At 31.8% G+C, this 19531-nt stretch overlaps 1 protein-coding gene across 10 annotated transcripts; it reads right to left on the minus strand.

The window, feature by feature from the left end:
• Positions 1–8828: 8828 nt before the first annotated feature.
• On the minus strand, positions 8829–17896 carry LOC108204525 (lysine-specific demethylase JMJ28). 10 transcript variants are annotated; one of them, XR_001803814.2, is made up of 15 exons: positions 17152–17896; positions 16918–17063; positions 15885–15987; positions 15673–15790; positions 15056–15119; positions 14230–14968; positions 13653–13982; positions 12438–13028; positions 12277–12349; positions 12087–12172; positions 11261–11380; positions 11111–11179; positions 9704–9761; positions 9516–9585; positions 8829–9280 (listed from the first exon to the last, which is right to left on the minus strand). XR_001803814.2 is itself a non-coding variant. In XM_017374014.2 (14 exons), the coding sequence occupies exons 1-13, from the start codon at positions 17713–17715 to the stop codon at positions 9747–9749; spliced, it is 3018 nt and encodes a 1005-aa protein (XP_017229503.1). In that variant the 5' UTR covers positions 17716–17863; the 3' UTR covers positions 9048–9280; positions 9704–9746. The 10 variants fall into 10 exon arrangements, 4 of the variants coding, with proteins under 4 accessions (XP_017229502.1, XP_017229503.1, XP_063942001.1 ...); XR_001803815.2 differs by having other exon boundaries at positions 9520–9585; positions 17152–17892; XR_010288162.1 differs by having other exon boundaries at positions 9048–9280; positions 9520–9585; positions 11084–11179; positions 17152–17863.
• Between the last annotated feature and the right edge of the window lie 1635 nt (positions 17897–19531).

Raw genomic sequence — 19531 nt, forward strand, 5'->3', positions numbered from 1 at the left:
CATTGAGTGTTTTTTGTTAAGATTGTTTGTCTTATATCTTCACTACCATAAAGATCACGTGAGAGTAATATTAAATTAAGCACAAGCTCAGCATACGAATTATTTTTGCCACTAATAGTTTGTGGACCGCCCGCGACTCTTCGTCCAATAATTTATTCGACGTAAAGTTGAATTTTTTCCATAATTGTATAATACTCCGATCTCCATGCACATATATTTTAATATACACTTAATCTCATTATATTTTATTTAAAAAAATTGCAATCATTTAATTATATTTACAATGGAAGATGCTAGAAGAAGGTTATGACAGTCGTTGACCTATTTCTTTTTGTCTATTGAATTATTTCGAAAATTTAACAACTGAATGTGCCCGACGATTTAGCAAAAAAAAAAAAAAAATGTGCCCAACGCCGTGCTACATGACAAAAAAATTACTAGTGTGAATGATATTTTGAAGAATATCTCCGAGCAGGCGAGCAGCAACCTGCGCTGGATTATCAGTGTTCGATGTGATATATTTTATTTCAACATGACAGAATTGAAATATTATCTTAAATGTTAAACATATATACATATTTTTATTTTTAAATATAAATTAAAAATAAATATATTTCTTCAACTTCTGATTTTATTATTTGTTCCCTTTTAACTTTCAATCGAATTTAGACTTGTATTTGAAATCGAAAATTACTTTTAAGTCTATGCTTAAAATCCAGGTTACCATATACTACTAATCACCGACAACGGTGTCAAAAGTATTAGATCCCTGATTTGGTATCTCTCTTCGGTTTTTATTTTTAGTTTTTGAATTCGGACTTTTAAACTTTTTAGGGGTGATATGATTTCTTTGAGGTTTATGAGAATAGTATGTTTATGTTAGAGTATCTTCTCAACGATAGTATATAGAATCAAATTAATGAGTCATCAAATTGATCTCAAAATATTATCTTGGTCACTGAATTGACAAAAATCTCAAATCAGTCATTTAAATCTATAAATATCTCTAAATATAAGTTTAAGGAATAAAAATATTTTTTATGAAGATTTACACATTCTTCTACTTAAATGTTATAACAATTAAGTAAAAATTAGGTTATGACTTCTAATATTAATGATAATATATTTAGATTTTATCAAGTATGTAAATTTTTATAAATAATATGTTTACTCGTTGAACTCATATTTAGAGGTACTTGTAACCACTGACGTGACTGATTTAAGATCATTCTGAATTCGATGGTCAACTTGATATATTAAACCCACTTCGGTGATTCACATCTTCTCACTATCAAAATTTTAATATAGTGTAAATTTCACATAAATATAATTTCAACATAACTCTAAATTGATATAAAATTAATAATTTGATATCAAATTGGACGTCAAATGTTCATATTATTTTAGAATTGTTTAGGATATCAATGTATACCTTAGCTTGTTTATTTCATTTTTGTATTATTTATATTTTATTATATCATAGTATATATCTAATTATAAATAAACGATTCTTTACATATAATATTATACTTATATAGTATAATGAGTTTGAATAATTTTATAAGTGGTCTAATTTTTATGCAAGAATAGCAAAAAAAGTACATAAAATGTGCTATGGGTTTGGGACGGTGTTAGTATAGGTGTTTATTTTAACTATTTTAAATAGGTTTGATAATAAATATGTTATATATTTATATTAGATAAATGTATGTGTTATATTATTTCTTTGATGTCAGGCGTTCGTGTTAGTTAAAATAGCTTGATATTTATAAGTCGGATATATAGATTTTAATAATTAGACCATAAAGATTAAACTTTTAATATAAGCATATTCTTTAAGTTATATTAGAATAACTAAATAATTCTTATTATAATGAATAATGTAATTATATTATACTTAACTGCTTATGACAAATTAAGTCTTGACCATAATTATACAATTATATACTCCCTCCGTCCCAGCCAATTCTTTACGTTTGGTTTGGGCACGGAGGTTAAGAAATATGTATAAAGTAGTGGAAAAGAGAAAGAAAAGTGGGTGAAGTGGCGGGACCCATCAATTTTTAATGTATAAAAGAGAGATAGTGGAGTAAAAGTAGTGTGAAAAGGGAGTAAAAGTAGTGTGAAAAGGAAGGAAAAGTTGGAAAGTGGTGGGACCCATTTACTATTTTTGGTAAGTTTTGAAATGTAAAGAATTGGATGGGACATCCCAAAAAGGAAACTGTAAAGAATCTGGTGGGACGGAGGGAGTATATTATTGTATAATTTATATTGTGAGAAGATACTAGAAACGGTGTGACGCAAGTCGTTGACCTTCGTCTACAAGCAGCTTTCACTCCAAAAGGATAGGCTAAATATTAAACAACAATTGTATATGCATCAAACATAATGTGAAGTTTCCTTATAAACCTAATAACCATGCACGTAAGTTAATTTGGGCGAATCAAACTTTCTACTTTGATAAACAACCTTAAAAAAATATGAAGTTCCACACTTCTGCTTGTATATTTTGGCCACCTGTATAATTGGTCTGTCGTTTTCTTGTGATTAAGTACTACTCCTTGGTTTTAAGTTTTATAACCTTCAGAACGACCAAAGGCCAGCTTGCACGTATTATGTGGGGCCTCAAGTCGTACATACGTGTCGATATGTTAAGGGAATTTTCATAAAAAAAATAGATATTAACGCATTGGTTCATCTGAACGAAAGCGATAGTAATTCAAATGACTTCGTCGGGAGTGATTAGCGTAGAAAAATAAGAAAAATGGGTGAAATAATGAGATCCGATGATATGCTAACATATAAAGTGATGAAATATTAAATTTTATTTTATAAAATTTATTATTTTTGAAATTTTTACAATTGGCTTGGATGTATAAAAAGAAAATTGTATAAAAATTAAAGAAAAAGAATACTTATTTGCATAACATTTTTTTGCTAATCATCTGTAATTAGGATTATTACTTGTGTAATAAGAGCATCTTCAATAATTCTTTACTAAAAATCATTAATATGTATTATAAATAAAAAATATATACATCTCGTTGATAAATATAACAAGTCTATATTTGTTTAACATCTGGTCCGGTAAAAATATCTAAATTTTTTTATATCATTTATTATCATATTAAAATGGTATACTTGTTTATAACCTAAAATGTTAAGTACATATCTTTTTTAAAATATAACCAACTTATATAGTCGATGGAACTGTGTGAGTGAGTTTAAAATAGGTGCTTGTCGATTAAAGTAAAAAAAGTGAAGAAGAAGTAAGAAGCAAATTAAGACCGAGAAGCTAATCTTTGTAACTTCTAAAAAGTGCTTATGCTCTTTTATATAGACAGGTCAAGAAAAGCCGAAGACAATATTTTTAGAAAAGAAGCGCTTCTTTTTTGTCGCCAAACAGGCCCAATATCATCAAAAACACAATACCTTGTACACCCAACAAATTTGAAAAAATTGAGCTCATAAATACTCTGCCATGATTAGCTGTAATATTTACTCCACATACCGGAATATCCAGACCAAGTAAACGCAGAGCCACAAACTTCGGCTATGCTCGTTTTGCCAATTTTCTTACGAGCAATGCATTGTCCGCCTACTTGGCAAAAGAGGCAAAAAAACATTGCCTACCTCATAGGCACGTCACTCCAACATCAGCACGACTTTTGATTTCTTCACTTCTTTTTTGGTTATATCATTGGAAAATGTTATTTCTGCAGCAACAATTTTGTTTCCAGAGCAAATTCAATTGTCTTTCCACTTTTATCCATATAAATTATACAACTTAGTATAAATTTCTGCAAATTGCTCTGGAAATTAAAAAAAAAAAAAATGTTAGAACAAGTTTCTGTTATATGTTAAGTACCTATTTACCGTAAAGTAAATCAATAGCTATGAATGGATAATATGATTGATTAGATAAGTCAAAAGTGGAAAGACCTGGCGCTATTGAAGACTACGGCGAGTGTTATGACTAAAAGCCGGCCAACAAGTCAGAAATCATCTCTAATTTCTCTTGATTGTGTTTTCATCTTCAACCGTCCAAAGAAAAAGTGGACTTCAAAAGTTGATTTATGTCTATATTTTTTTCTTGGTATTTCTAATTATGTGAGCATCTTCAAGGGTAATCCCTATATTGATTCCCTAAAATATAATAAAATAATGGTTATCTAAAATATTGATAAGCAAAAAGTTGTTTTACCTTAATGGTATTACCTATACCTGTTACCAATAATTTAAACATTAGTATTTATTCAATATTTAAGCTAATATATGTGAGAAGAGGTAGAGTTGGAGTAAATATATGTTATATTATAGGTAATATTGATGATGTGGTATTATAGGGTTGCCTTTTTGCTCCCTCAAATTAGGAGATGAGTTTTCTCTCCCCTAAAATTATTTGGGATAAGAAGTTGCGTTGGAAGACTGATTTTTGATCCTAACCCCTAAACCTTGTCCATTTAAACCAAATATGAGTAAGAAGAGCTTGCATTGGATTGCTCTTATACACTATTTTAACATTTGTGCTAAAAAAATATGAGTGGGAGGAACAAACATATAAGAAGATAATTTTACTGACCACACGAAAATTACAAAAGATATTAGTACTTACATTCTCTTTTTGAATACATGACATGAAAATATTATATTGTGATTTAGTATCTTATTTGGGTTTAGATTTTTAAGACACAACAAAATACTTTTTTTTTTATCAGGGGTTCATGGAGACTTTGAGCTTAGGGATGGCAACAGGTTGGATCGGTTCGGATATTTGAGATATCCAAATCCAAATCCAAATCCAAATTATTTTTAAAATCCAAATCCAAATCTAAATCCAATCGGGTTTCACATATCAAATCCAAATCCAAATCCACGGGTTTCGGATCGGGTTTGGGTTTGTTCGGGTTTATCCAAAACATGAATCCCGAAATTTATATAGTATTGTAAAAATATTATTTTTGATTTTTTATCCCTTAAATTTCATTACATTTAAAACTAAACTACTTTAATAATAAAGTATTACCCATTAATAAAATCTTGAACCGTATTTAATAATTTCTAAACACAAATCTTTACTATATGGAGTATGAAATTTTAAAGTAACTCATTAGTTAAACAAAAAAAGTCACTATAACCCAAGAATATACACATTCACACTCTACCTATATATATATATAAACAAAATTTAGTAGATTTAAAGTTGAAAAAAGTATATTAGTATCCATATACATATACATATATACATATATATATATATATATATATATATATATATATATATATATATATATATATATATATAGAGAGAGAGAGTCACACTCTATGGAGAACCACCTTATATAGAGTCTAGTAGAGAACACCTCTATATATACACATAAAATTTTTGTATCAATCTCATTATTCGTAAAATATATAATTAGTGAATCAAAAAATAGAGTTTCATTATTTTTTCTTCAAAAAAACGTTGGAAATTAATCATAATATACAAACTGGTTCTACAGTAGAATCATATTCATCAAGAGTGATTCTACAGTAGAACCAAATTTAAAAATCAATTTTTTTTACTTAGATTGTATGTGTTAAATTGTTTATACATGTTATGTATGATTAGTATTCTACATTAGAATCAAAATTTATGCATAAGTATGTCTAATTTTAAAATTATTAATGAAATTTTAAAGTAGAATCAAATGGTTCTCCACGGGACTCCATATAAGATGGTTCTCCATGGAACAATAGCCTATATATATATATATATATATATATATATATATATATATATATATATATATATATATATATATATATATATATATATATATATATATATATATATATGAGTCCTGCTCCAATAGAATTCACTAAAAACCAGTTTCTTGACAGTTTTTTATCACTATTTTTAACTACAGAATTCACTAATTTGTACATAACATATCACTAATTTATATATAACATATCTCGCGGATATAAATATATATATATATACACATATATACAACGTATATGACCATCATCTTCACCCAAATCGTAATAATGACCTCTTACCACCATTACCAGACGTTTCCATGACTTGCCACTATTGTCTATCATCACCAATAGTCACATACACTTTCCATCATAACTTACAAAACTAACGACTACTTACCATCATCATACAACTTCTCTTGCGGCTTCCTACCGTCAAGAACCTTCCTACGGATGAAATTGATCATCTATAATCGATTATCAATAGTTTAAATAAGTAGATATTCTCAATTTTGATAATAAAAATCGTTGTTTACATACTGTATAAAAATAGTGATTAGTGCAGTATAAATTAGTGATAACCGTAGTTATAAATAGTGGTAGGGAAACTGGTTTCTAGTTTTTACTTTAAGATTGGTTTCTATTTGATCATGAGCCTATATATATATATATATACACACACATATCTATGGATTTTTTCGGGTTTCGGTTTTTGATCGGATTCAGATTTCGGGTCGGATTTCGATACGGAATACCTAGTATCTAAATCCAAATCCAAACTCATTCGGGTCTAAAAATCAAATCCAAATCCAAATCCAAATCCAAAAAATCGGGTTCGGTAAGATCCATTCGGGTCGAAACGGTCGGGTATCCATTCGGATCGGTTTTTTCTGCCATCCCTATTTGAGCTAAACAAAAAGTGACATCTGTAGTACTGTTGGTCTTGTATTCTTCATTTAATCTTCGCATTTGACAATTTACCACCAAATGCACTAGCTTCCAATGATTAATTATTACGGTGATAAGCAAGTGAAATCATAGTATTGTTCTTATAATACATGATTAGAAAGTTTTGCCAGGATTTGAGAAATGTAATAAGCAGACTGTACACGCCATTTTCGTTGTTGTCAATTCGGATATTTTTCAACGAGTCGAGCTGTCTTGGTTTCAATGTACAATGTCTAACATCATTATATAACAAACTGACTTTTTACTTACTAAAAAGTGACTTATTCTAGGAAAGCTCTCTTCGAACACAGATAGATTCACTGTATGTTTATGTCTTGTCGTGTAAGTCTTTCCTCACCTGCTGCCTCCTAAGTCCTATCGTCTGATGATAATTTAGAAAAAGACGGTTATTTCTGCGTGTGTCAAATTTTAATAGAAAAATTAACTAAACCGGTCAGTTTCTTGGATAACAACTCTATGAATTGACTTTTGCCCTAGAAGCCGAATCTTTCCTCATTTTTATTTAATCTCTTCTTTTGCTGAATATTTTTTATCTTTTTACGGCATTGCGACTTTAATAATATTGTTAGTTTAGGCTATAAGTTCTAGATGATTTAGACATCACATACATTGTTTGTAATGTTGTTTTTGGGGAGGACTTGAACCAACTACCTTAACATTTTTTTTGGAAATCTCTTGGGCAAAAAAATTTAGTTAACATTCAAACAATATCACGTCCACATATACCACATATCGTGTAAAATTTATATCACTCCACGAGCATAATTCCATTAATTCTTTTTCCAACCATTTGTTTACATTTTCTTTTTTCAAATGTCTTATGCAATTTTTTACGTTACAAAAAAAAATCTATAATATAAAAATCAATTATTCTCACTATTTTTCTACGGTATATTTATTTATAAATATCAACCAATCCGATCTATCCTCATTCGCTGCTTTTTCATTCTTATTTCACTAATTATCATAATTTCTGTGCCCAATCCAAATATAAATATTTGGATGGGATGAAAGGAGTATAATTTTAGCTATCAAAGTGTGGTCTGCTATATTTGTTAGATTGAAAATCTAAAATCTAAGTTCGTCCACATGATTTCATGCTCGAATTTTCATCTCTCTATAAATCTATTTTAGAATTTGAAAATAAAAATAAACTACTATTATTTATATAAAACTAATCACCATATCTAATTTTGTTAGAGTCCAAATTTCATTATCCGTTTCAGAAAATTTTGGATAAGCACTTATTTATATTGTTGAACTCTAACATTTTAACAAATATCTTTGTGAACGCTCTTGCAGAGCCCCGAGCCTGCTTGTCTAGGGATTTTTAATTTGGGCGAGGATGGAATAATGCGCAAAAGAAAAAATGAATAGGGGCGTGTTTGTCTTGATTTTTATGTCAGTTTTTTAAGTCATTTATGATTTTAAATTGAAAAATATTTTTAATATAATGATTTAGAGGTTGGTTTGAAATTAAAAAGCGTTTGTCTGGGCTTTTATGTTAGGATTTTAAGTTATTTATGATTATAAACTGAAAAATGTTTGTTTATTTAATAAGTTAGAAGTTGGTTTAAACTTAGAAATAAGCAGAAATTGATATAACGTACTTTTTTAATTAGCTTATTTATTTTTCTGATTTTCTTTAATAAAAATAACTTCAACACTAAAATAAATAAACTATCAAATTTATTTTTATTGTTATATTTAATAACTTAAAAATCATCTATTACAAAATTATTCAAACATATAATTTAAGATGAGCACTTATCACGACAAGTCTTATGAGTTATGAATCATAATTTTAAGCTTGTTTAGATAAACCCTCACTAACAGATTGTGATTAAATAAGAAAATAATGTATATTAGTTGACTATATGTAGTGTCAACTAGAATGTAGTTAACAAATTTGTATGAATGAAAGATACTCACAAGAATTTGTTTAAATGTTTGTATGAATCGGAGATGCTCACAAGAATTTAGTTAACATATTTGTATGTGTCGGAGATGCTCTTATGTGAGTGGTTAGTGGTTATGCTCTTCTAACTTAGAACGCACGTTGAGAACGTTTGCTAACAAAAGGTTTCTTGGCAAAAATAAGTCAAGATGGATCAGAGGCCATGAGAAGTTAAATGAACAATAGTGCAAATATACAATGATGGGTTTTGCTATAAAAAAAATTAGTAGAAAACGATGCATTCATCTCCAAGTTTAAGTGATTCAAACAATTAAAATTAGCACACCAAAATGCCGGAAGATCTTCACTTGCAGATTTGGGCACAGGTTAACCTTTTCCCCACATTCTTTACATTTTACCAAAAGGAGCACTATATTTCCAACTCCAGGGGCCTTTTTTACTTTGAAACTGACAAAGTAAACAAGTTTTACATGTATTTTATACAAATGTACATGGCAGATACCAACAGGATCAGTTCACTTCCTGTCATCTTGTAAAGCTCATATCTTTCACTTGGTTGGAGTAGATATTCTAGTGACTGAACTGTTTGATGTATGGAGACCGAGAATAATTTCCACAGGAAAAAGTTGCACCTTCACTGATGAGCTACACAAACATTCCAAATATCAGTATTATATTAAAGTCCCCCTGGAAGCATTGACCTTTCAATTGATTATTGCAGCATGCTGTGTGAAAAATGAAAGTTTATTGACAGCAATCAGATGGTATACATATTACATTTAAGTGCAGAATGGATTAAAGTTCAGTGTGGCAAAATTAACTATACATCTAAATATTTTTGTGTCATATTTATTAGTATTATATATAGGCATTAACTTACCTACCATACTTAAAAATGAACAAACACATGGGTTGCAACATTCTGAACTTCATCCATGCTTGATATTACTCTGATAAATGTTGGATACAAGATATCAATGACAGGAGTAAAATGGGTGGTAAGTCGATGGGGCCCAGACAGAACTTGTAAATGTAAAGCATAATGCAAATATCTATACAGAAACCAACCAGGTGAAGCATGAGCTTTTTGAATATTCGGTCACCTCTGGTCCTAGACTTTGCGAAACTGGTAAACAGAAAAAGACGTAATAAAAATTAGCTTTACTTTTGATTTTTGGCAAATTATAATCAGATAGTGTATCATAAGTTGCAAAAATGGAAGTTCAGGAGGAGCCGAACACACACAACCCTTTAGAACCTAAACCCCACCCCATGCATGATTGAGTGTTGAGAAAAAATAATTTCCAGTTGAACTCCACAAACATCAGAATCCACCTCTGAATCCGAGTACCTTCAGGTCGATTAGACGCCTTCGTGATAACCATGATACATATATAACTATATACACTTATATTCATAGACACATACTATAGTTGAAAATATCTTCAAATCTGATGCATATACATGGTTACATACAAGATGGAAAATATTATGTACAGTTGCATAGCACGGTATTCTGCAATATTTTGCATGTGCAAAACACTATATGATTTGCATGTGGCAAAAACTATGTTCCACTAAAGAACACATTATTTTGCATATCTAGTACATCCGATTGCATAGTTCTCATTAAGATTTTTAGACTGGCTCTTTAGATCCCATTGATTAAAATGTCTTCTGCATTTTAATTCAAAATATAGCTTTTTTGCCGTAGAAGTTAGAACATTGTTTTCTTATTTGTATTTCTACAATACTTTCATCTGTCCGGAAATTTACTTACGATGAATTTTAGGTTCCGTACTCTCTTATGAATGACACTAAATTCTGACATGATGGAAAGAATAGACGATTGAATCTAAGTATCTAACATGCAATGTCAATCATTTTCTCTCTCTTCTTTTCTTACTTAACAACTATGACCTCCTAAATATATGTATTTAAATTAAAGAGTAAATTATATATAAATAGAGATGATAACCAAGTTTTGGTACTACAGTGTTTCACTAATCACAAAACACAGGTTTCAACTTTTAATAAAGAGCATAGATCTATATGCCAAAGCATGATCGCTACACAATAATATAACTAGCTATACATGCAAAAAAAAAAATGAATATAAAGTAAATTAAGTAATTATGGCAGCCATAGCGCTTTGACAACACCTAGGCTCCGTGCACATTAATACTGGATAAGAGCACCGGTTGCTAAAGATCTAGTACTTGATCTCTCCTTTCCTGAATCTTAATTTATTAAACTATAAACATCTATGAATCGAACACTCAACAAAATGGAGCAACAAAAATATGAAAATGATGCTATTCAACCCTTCCTTTTGGTAATTAAGCAACTAGTTCTTCACATTATTTAATTAAAAAGGAGAATGGACAAAGACCATATAAGCCTACAATGCAAGCAGAAAAATGTAGACCATGTGAGTCAACTATTTACGCAGAAAACATGTTCAGAAATACTCACTCTAGATGTGTAAGATTGTTTAATTTCCTTAACTGCTGCCTTCATACCATATATGGTCATGTTTTCCACCTGTAAAAGGCAATAATTTTGAGGTAAGATGCTAAACTTGAGCACGACAGAGACAACTAGATCACAAACGATAAAATATACCTCTGGGATTTTGACCTTAGCTTTATGACCTTGGGGAAGTAGACGGAGTTCTTCGGCCAATCTGATACACTCGTGAGCATTTTCAGGTGAGATGAACTCCAGAGCAATATTAACACAGGACTGCACCAACAATAACGAAAAAACTATAACTACAATAAAAGTTAAATGGCACATAAAGATTGACTAAACATTTTTATGGCACAGGAGTTTGGACTAGTAAAAATCATGGCACAGCACTCCATTTCATAACTTCGACGGATGTACTTCAACTATCATTAGTTATTCAGCTGTCAAAATTTAACCTTACATGAACAAGTACCAGTCAGACAATAGACGACAACACTATATTGACAATTTCTGATATGTTAATATAAGGCTCAACCTGTTTGTGAAGAAAAAGTTGGACAGACAGCAATCAGAACAAACTAAATACGTATAGCAATAAAGTATTATACATCTGTTACTCGCATGTTAATTGTGAAAACATATGGCACATGTTAATTCATCACAAAATCTATTTAATGTTAATCTAAAAGAGCATACACTGAATTTACATATACATATGGGTTTTATTATATGTAATGTAGGACGGAGTTTTATATATGTTCTGCAGTGTTTGCCCATATGTATGTATATATGGATAATTAAAATTACTCCCACACCCACATTGTCTTTGACAAAGTTTGAACAGTCGAAATTTCAACCTCCGCTAAGGGGATGAAGTCGATATCATGAGGCTCAAAGCCCTTTAGTTAGTATCAGATTATTTAAGAAATATGAAGCATACACAAAGTTGGTAAGACTTATCTACATTTTAGTGCTCTACCTTGAGTTTTCTAACTTGATAGGGACATCCGGCTGGAATCATAACTGCTTCTCCAATGTTCTGCTTAAATGTCCATGGTTCGATATCTAAGGCAGTAAATATGAGCTGGATTTTAATAATTTTTAGATATGATTAAGCAAAGATGAAATGTTTTATTTAGCAAAGAAGAAAGATGAAATGTTCAACTTACGGAACTCTTCCTTTAGTCGCATTATATTAAATGCATCTAGGAACAAACTCTGATCAAGAATTGGATGAACGACCTGCCAAGAATAAAGAAATAATTATATATTAAATAGTCTGAAAGGATGACTATTTGGAAAAAATGAACTTTTACCCTTTTGGTCTTACCTCCTTTGGAGAACCATATGCCTGAGTCAACTCATTAGAGTACCGTGTGAGGTACTCTAGAAGCTTCTGTACATCCTCCCGGCGAAATATATCCCACACGGCACCGCAAGAACTTGCTGATTTGTTGTCATCATAACCTGAGTTTTCTATATTATCATGAAAGAAACTCTCATTTTCAGAGTCTTCTTCCCCTTGAATGGTTGCAGAGACTGTGGCCTCTGAATCATATTCAACATCTGGTTCACTTGCTACTGGTATATTTAGGTCTATTAGAGTTTGTGCACAACCTCTATCTAAATCAGTATAAGGCATGAGAACTTCATCCACTACTTTTAAATTTTCTGCAGTTACATCCTGCGACACAGATTCTTCAGTGTCTTCACTATATAGTGATATTTTTCTTGTCATCTCTTCCACATCCTCCCTATGTATCATCGATGTCACATCCAGTTGATTTTCCAAAGGTTGGCCAGTAGCATCTGCTTTAGACCTCCTATTATCTTGTTCCTTGCGCCTATTTAGCAATTCTCTCAGTCTATTAAGCTCTTCAACATTTATCGGAACATCTGTTGCATGTGCAAGAATATTAACCTGCAAGAAGATTATCAAAACATAATATATATATATTAAAAAATATCCACAACTAGCCAGGTAATGTCAAAAGTTAAATAGAAGGTTGGTAATGTTTCAAGTTTCATAATGCATGCATGTACAAATTTAATATACTGGAGTGATTATGAATCTATAAACTGCTCAAACAATATCTATGATTTACATATTGGAATAAAAATCTCGAATTATCATTGCTTTCATTCTGGGCAATACATTGTATAGTTGTCAAGTTCGAGGGCTGCATCAAAGAAAGCTGTACATCACAGACTGCAAACACATTAGACCAACAAAAATTACACTATTTATTAAAAATTACAAATATTTTAGAAAGGATTTTACTATGTATAACATAAAATTGGCATCGTTATTTTATAAAAGTTGATGTGTTTAGACACCATAAGATGTGAAGCTCTAAGTCTAAGCTAAAACTTGAACCTTGACTGCTATAATAGATCTAACATGTCTCATATCAAACCCCTTAGTAGTATCTTAGATGTACCAGGCCTGCTGGGTACAACACAACAGAATGCGAGACCTCAACAAACAAAAAAACTGCTCAAGAAGAACATAGTTTTGGAATGATTCTGAAAAGCAGAGACATACCACATCATAGGACTCATATGATAGCCTTGTCAGAAAATTAGCTTGGGCAAGTTCCTCCGGTGCACCATATGTTAGGTAGATACAAGGACCTAAGTTAGCCATTGGCATTTCATTAGGCAACTTTAGAGCTAGGTTTAAAATACCACACTCTGGATTTATGTACTCTTTGAGTGGTAAAGCATCCAATATCGCGGCATGATGGGCCGGAAAATGTTGTTGGAATAATTGAGGAGACAGCCAACCCCGAAATTTCACTGTGTCTCGACACACGTTTGCATTTGGATGTCCATCCAAAGACCCCATAAATGTCTTCTTATTACAAATTTCAACCTGAAAAAATCATTGGACAAAATGATAAGGAAACTCTTTAATTTTAAGACTAGAATATCATTAAAATTTGCTCCAAGAGTTTGAAGTTGTCCAGGATAGAGGCATAAATATAACTGTTATAATATGGAAAATTAAACTCTCAATCACCACAAAGTCATGGAAGATCTACTTGATTATATATAAAATTTAACAAAGCATATGTAAGCTTTCCACATACAGTTGAAAAAAAAATATATATAAGACTAACCTCACACCAATCCAAGCAATTATTTGATTTTATATTGTAATTTTGATGATTCGAATTCTCAAGTCCAAGAAAATTGTAGAACATGATAAATGGATCCCAGCTCAACTTTGAAGTGCTCTTGATTAAATTGCGAAGTATAACAGGATGACCTTTACCCCAATGCTTTTGGAAGTGTTCTAGATTTTCAATACGAAGATCCTGGACAGTGGGATAATATAGGAAGTTATCACTTGGATCAGTTCTCCTAGCTGTTTCTTGCAACAATCTGATTCTGTTCACTCTATGATCTGTCTTTCTACATATTGAGCACTGTGGTCCATAATCTGGAGTCTTCGGAAGAACATAGCTATCAACGATTTCTTCTACACTTGATTGCAGCTCATTTAACCAGCCGAACGGGAACACACTTCTTAACTCAAGGTTGTTTACAAAACCATCGAAACTATGGTCTGGGCAAGGAATATTTTTATCTGCACAGTCATTCAGCTTTTGCTGTATGGTTGGAGCAGCGGATGAATTTCTGCAAGAACCTTGCCTTGAAGTGTTATACCTCCTTTTTAATAGTAGTCCATCATCAGATGAATCATCATTCTTCCCATTTAAACAGGTCATTTTGTTTTCATTAATTTCTCCCCTGGATTGTCCTTGTCGAGACTCCCGGCAGCAACTTAGGCATATATTATATGAACATCTCGTACAGCTTCTATGAAAATCCACAACAGAAGCTTTGCAATTATTGCTGTTCCAAATGTAAAAACATCAAACCAATCATAAAAATTATGGCAGATATTCAATATCAAATGTACAGAACAACTAATAAACATACCAAGAGGGTAACTCCCTGTAGCCACATTTAATTTGTGGTATGTGCAATTCATAGAGCCTCTTTCCTGTCATGAGATACAGATTGGAAGAAATAACTTATCTACAGGTACAGGAAAAAGAGTAAACAATTTAACTCCCTTTTTTTGGCACTCTCTTTGACTGCTGATAATTAAATTATTCTGGAGGAATTTGGAATGGCCTTCTTACCATGCTCATGATGTTTATAGTACCTACTTTTGAAATTGCTAGACGGGCTGGGGCCTAGTGGGACCGTAGTGGGGCAAAAATTTGGCTCTCAGGGCTGTCTGGCCTGTTTTGAGTCTTGGCGAAGCTCTAGTAGGGGCGAGGGTGAGCCCTAGATGGGTGTTGACGTATAGGGGGTGGGCGATGACATATAGAGGGTGGGTGATGTCGTTTAAGGGTGGTTTCTCTTGGTTTGTATTTTAGTGGTTTTTATTTGAGCAAATGCCTACGCGCGCGCGCACACACACACACAAATACATACATACCTACAACCGAGTATTCTCTATTATTAAAAAGAGAGAGAGAGAAAAGAATGGATTCGATTCCGAAGTTAATGATCGATTGATCAATTAAAATATCAATAATTATCTGTACCTTTAATTATAGATTCAAATTCTAACTCAATGATCTGGTCATGGTTAACTTTTGCAATTACAGGAAGAAGCACATGGATGAGATAGTGGAGGAGCTTAGTATCATCATTATAGTAATCCTGAAAGATAGCATGTGGAAAATTAGATGGCATTAGATCAAAACTGAAATAAAGAAAAGTCATATACACAGGTCAGTCGACTCTGGAAAGATACCTTTTCTTCTCCATCATTAGATTGATTTGTTAAGCAAGCCCTGCAATTGCAAGTACCAATGCAAACTGGGCATGCCATCTTAAGTTCCTGCTTGTTTAAACACCTATAATAATGAAAAATGAAGTTAGTTACAGTTTGGATCAAATCAGATTACATACTGCTGAAACAACTATAATACATCACACACATGTGATAGTAAAGCTAACGTTCAAAAACAGGGACAGTTTCTTTACCCCTGGAGTAGAGGTAAGATGTGCATGCAACTTCCCTCCCATGAACAGGATACACAAAGAAGATATGGTTTGGTTTGTATCAGCAAAGCTTGCATTTTGTATTATTTCAAGTATATAAACTGGGAAATCAAGATGCAATAGATAGTAACATATGGTACTGATCAGAGCTAAAACAACACTGATAGAAACTCACGGCTAGCTTGCATTATAGTCCAAAGTTGATGTGGCGAAGTGTTGTGTGGAAGAAAAGTAGTTGATTAGGCGGGGAAAGCTGATAAGTGTTTTTGGTAAATTATAAAAGTATGAGTCAAAGAACTATCAAAATTACAGAATTATGAGTCGAGGAACTATCAAAATTTTAGCAGTCCATGACCAGCTATTGCATGTAACCTTCTTTTAAGAAGACAAACACCCAAGCATGGGTGATCAAAGCGCTGATAGGGTGACGTAGCCCCCTACTTGCATAAAAAAAAACCTTGGGTTAAAGCTTCTAACATGTTTAAAGATGGCTACATCAATCGCTTGTCAGGGTGGACCCTTTAGCTTTTCTTTGTAATTTATTAAATACTAATGTTATTCCCGGATTATACAGAAAGCAAAACTACCTTTTTCCAGCTTATTACTTGGGATCGCAGAGAGTAAATGTCAAGCAGAATCTAAGTAGCCATGTATAAATTATTTCGCCCACAATAACACTTGAATGATAATTCCTAGTAACAACTAACAAGTAACAACATTAACATTATACATAAGTTTGACACTCTTGCAAATCACTTGATTCAAACTAAAGCTACACATACCTTGCTTTAATACAATCTTCACAAAAGAATTGTTTGTGGCAACTTGTACACTTAACTAGCGTATGGTAGCTACTTCTATGACACCAATGACATTTCATTCTTTTCCCTCCCGTCGACAACTTTGCTTCTCGCAAACTATTCAAGGTCTAAAAAAACAAAACAACATTAAAATCAACACAAAACAAGCCTTATCAAACCACAAAAACCAAAACAAAGCATGTAAAAGAAAACAACCTCCACTACAGTACTAAGAATCGGCTCATCATTCTTAGAACCAAATCCGCTTTCGTCTAAAGAACAAGATATTAGCCCTCCTAGCCCTCCTTTACCACTATAACCACCTGCATTACGCAAATTCTCACCCGACTGAGACAGGGTTTTGGCTATCACCAAATCATCACTCTCCTCTTCACTTTCTTGAATCTTTCTCTCCTTCCTCTTGACAACTTCCCTTTTCAGAAACTCCCTAATCAAGTCCAACTTCAAATCACCTCTACTCATCTCAATCTCCCTCAAAGACCCATCAAAATTTTCATCAAACCCACTTAATATCTTCCTCTTTTTAGCCCTTTTCTCATCTTTTCTCCAAACCCCAAGTTCTTGACTTGAGGTCCTGTTTGGCTTTCTCTCAAGTTTCAAAAAGTCTGGGACTTTTTCTTTGTGTTGTCTATGGCGACCCTGGAGATGGTGAATCTCACACAGCTTCTTGTTCTCCATTACCGGACGATTGCAGCGCCATTTTCGGCCGTCGGTTCTGTTGCACCGGAGATCCTCCGGCAAGGGCTCTGTTTTAGCCATTTTGGGCGTTTTTTTAATCAAAAAGATTGGATTTTTTCTGGTGAATTTGATGAGAAATTGTGATTTAGAAGGTGGGTTTTGGTGTGTGTAATTTTTGTGCAGGGATTAGGCAAGAGAGTAAAGTATGCATAAAGAGAGCTGCTTTTAGTGTGTGTGTGACTGTGTGTTTTTGTTTGTAGAGAGTTCAACAGCTGCTGGACTTGAAATTAATACAGGAAACCAACATGATATTTGTGTTCTAATTTTTTGTTTAATGACAATTAATTTTATTTTAAATATATTATATTATATATATATATATATATATTGAAAATAAGTTATTATTAAGACAATAGTTTACCAAATATGTTTTCAGATCACAGCTTATAAATAAGATAATTAGAAAGAAATAGTTATACTCCTGGTTGGTATATTGGTTATCTATTTTTTATTAATATTAATAAGGTAATTAAAAAGAAAATGGTAAGACTCATGTGCTGTGTTCTAATTTATTTAGCAGATAATATCTATTTTATTCAATTATATTAGCATAACTGGTTAGGGATTTTTTTTTATAATCTGGTGTCCAGACCAGCTTTCACACATATAAACTAATTCGATAACGGCTAACACATTCGTACCAATGAAGCAACTTACTTCTGTGCTTTCTTCGAATGAAATTAAAATTATGATCTTGAGTGGTAAAAAATTCGTGTCCACGCTCTCGAATGAAATTAAAACTATGACCTTCGGTAATGAAAAAATCGGTCGTCACTATGACTTTTTTTTAATGGCAAAGGTAGCCATCACTTTTTATTAGCTCTATGTGAATAGAAGTGTCTAATTCTCCTGTATATAGTTGACAAAGATGTACTAGTTTTTAGGATTAAATATCAATCAGGTGACTCATTGCAGCACGATGATTCAAGTTGGTCACTGATTGAAAAAGTGACTCAAATGAGTTACTTATTTAAAAATTTTATCAAAAATATCACTCTATCGTTAGTCGAAATTCTGAAAATTTTATATATTGAGTTTCGCACATTTTTTTATGAATGGTATTGCATCCAAATGAAAAGTACCGAGTTCCACTATTTTAGCTAATATTATTAGATTTTAAAAATTTTATCAACTATTTATTTTTAATTTTTTGATTGTTTTATTTGATTTAAATAAAAATAAAAGTTGATCAAATTTTAAATATCTAAAAATATCTGCTAAAATAGTAGAACTCGGTACCTTTCATTTGGATGCAATACCATTCATAAAAAATGTACAGAATTCAATATATAATACTTTCTTCGACTAACGATAAAGTGATATTTTTGATACAAATTTTTAAATAAGTAACTCATTTGAGTCACTTTTTCAATCAGTGACCAACTTGAGTCATCGGGCTGGAATGAGTCAGCTGATTGATATTTAACCCCTAGTTTTTATCTTGTATATTGTATACCCTGTCCCTACTATACAATTACCATTTGGTGAGACGATTTTATTTGTGGGTTTTTGAGTAATGTAGCTTTTTGTGATATGTACTTCTAGTATAGCAGAACTTGACTAATATGGATATACCAAAACTGGAGCTTGTTGTATGACTTAATTAAACACTTGCACCGTCTAACATCAGTTACATTATGCCATTACTTCTGAGATGATAACAATTGCTGTTCAAAAATTCTATTAAACAACTTTGCACCTTGTGGAAATCTACATATACAGGACTATTTTACGTACGAATGAGAAGAAATTGTTGTTAAAAGAATACTACTGATATTTGGCTCTTGGTTCATCCATGTCCGTGTTTAGCAGCTTCGTCGGTTGCCCTTATCATTGC

The sequence above is a fragment of the Daucus carota genome, chromosome 1 (genome assembly GCF_001625215.2).
Source record: "Daucus carota subsp. sativus chromosome 1, DH1 v3.0, whole genome shotgun sequence".
Taxonomy (NCBI): Eukaryota; Viridiplantae; Streptophyta; class Magnoliopsida; order Apiales; family Apiaceae; genus Daucus; species Daucus carota.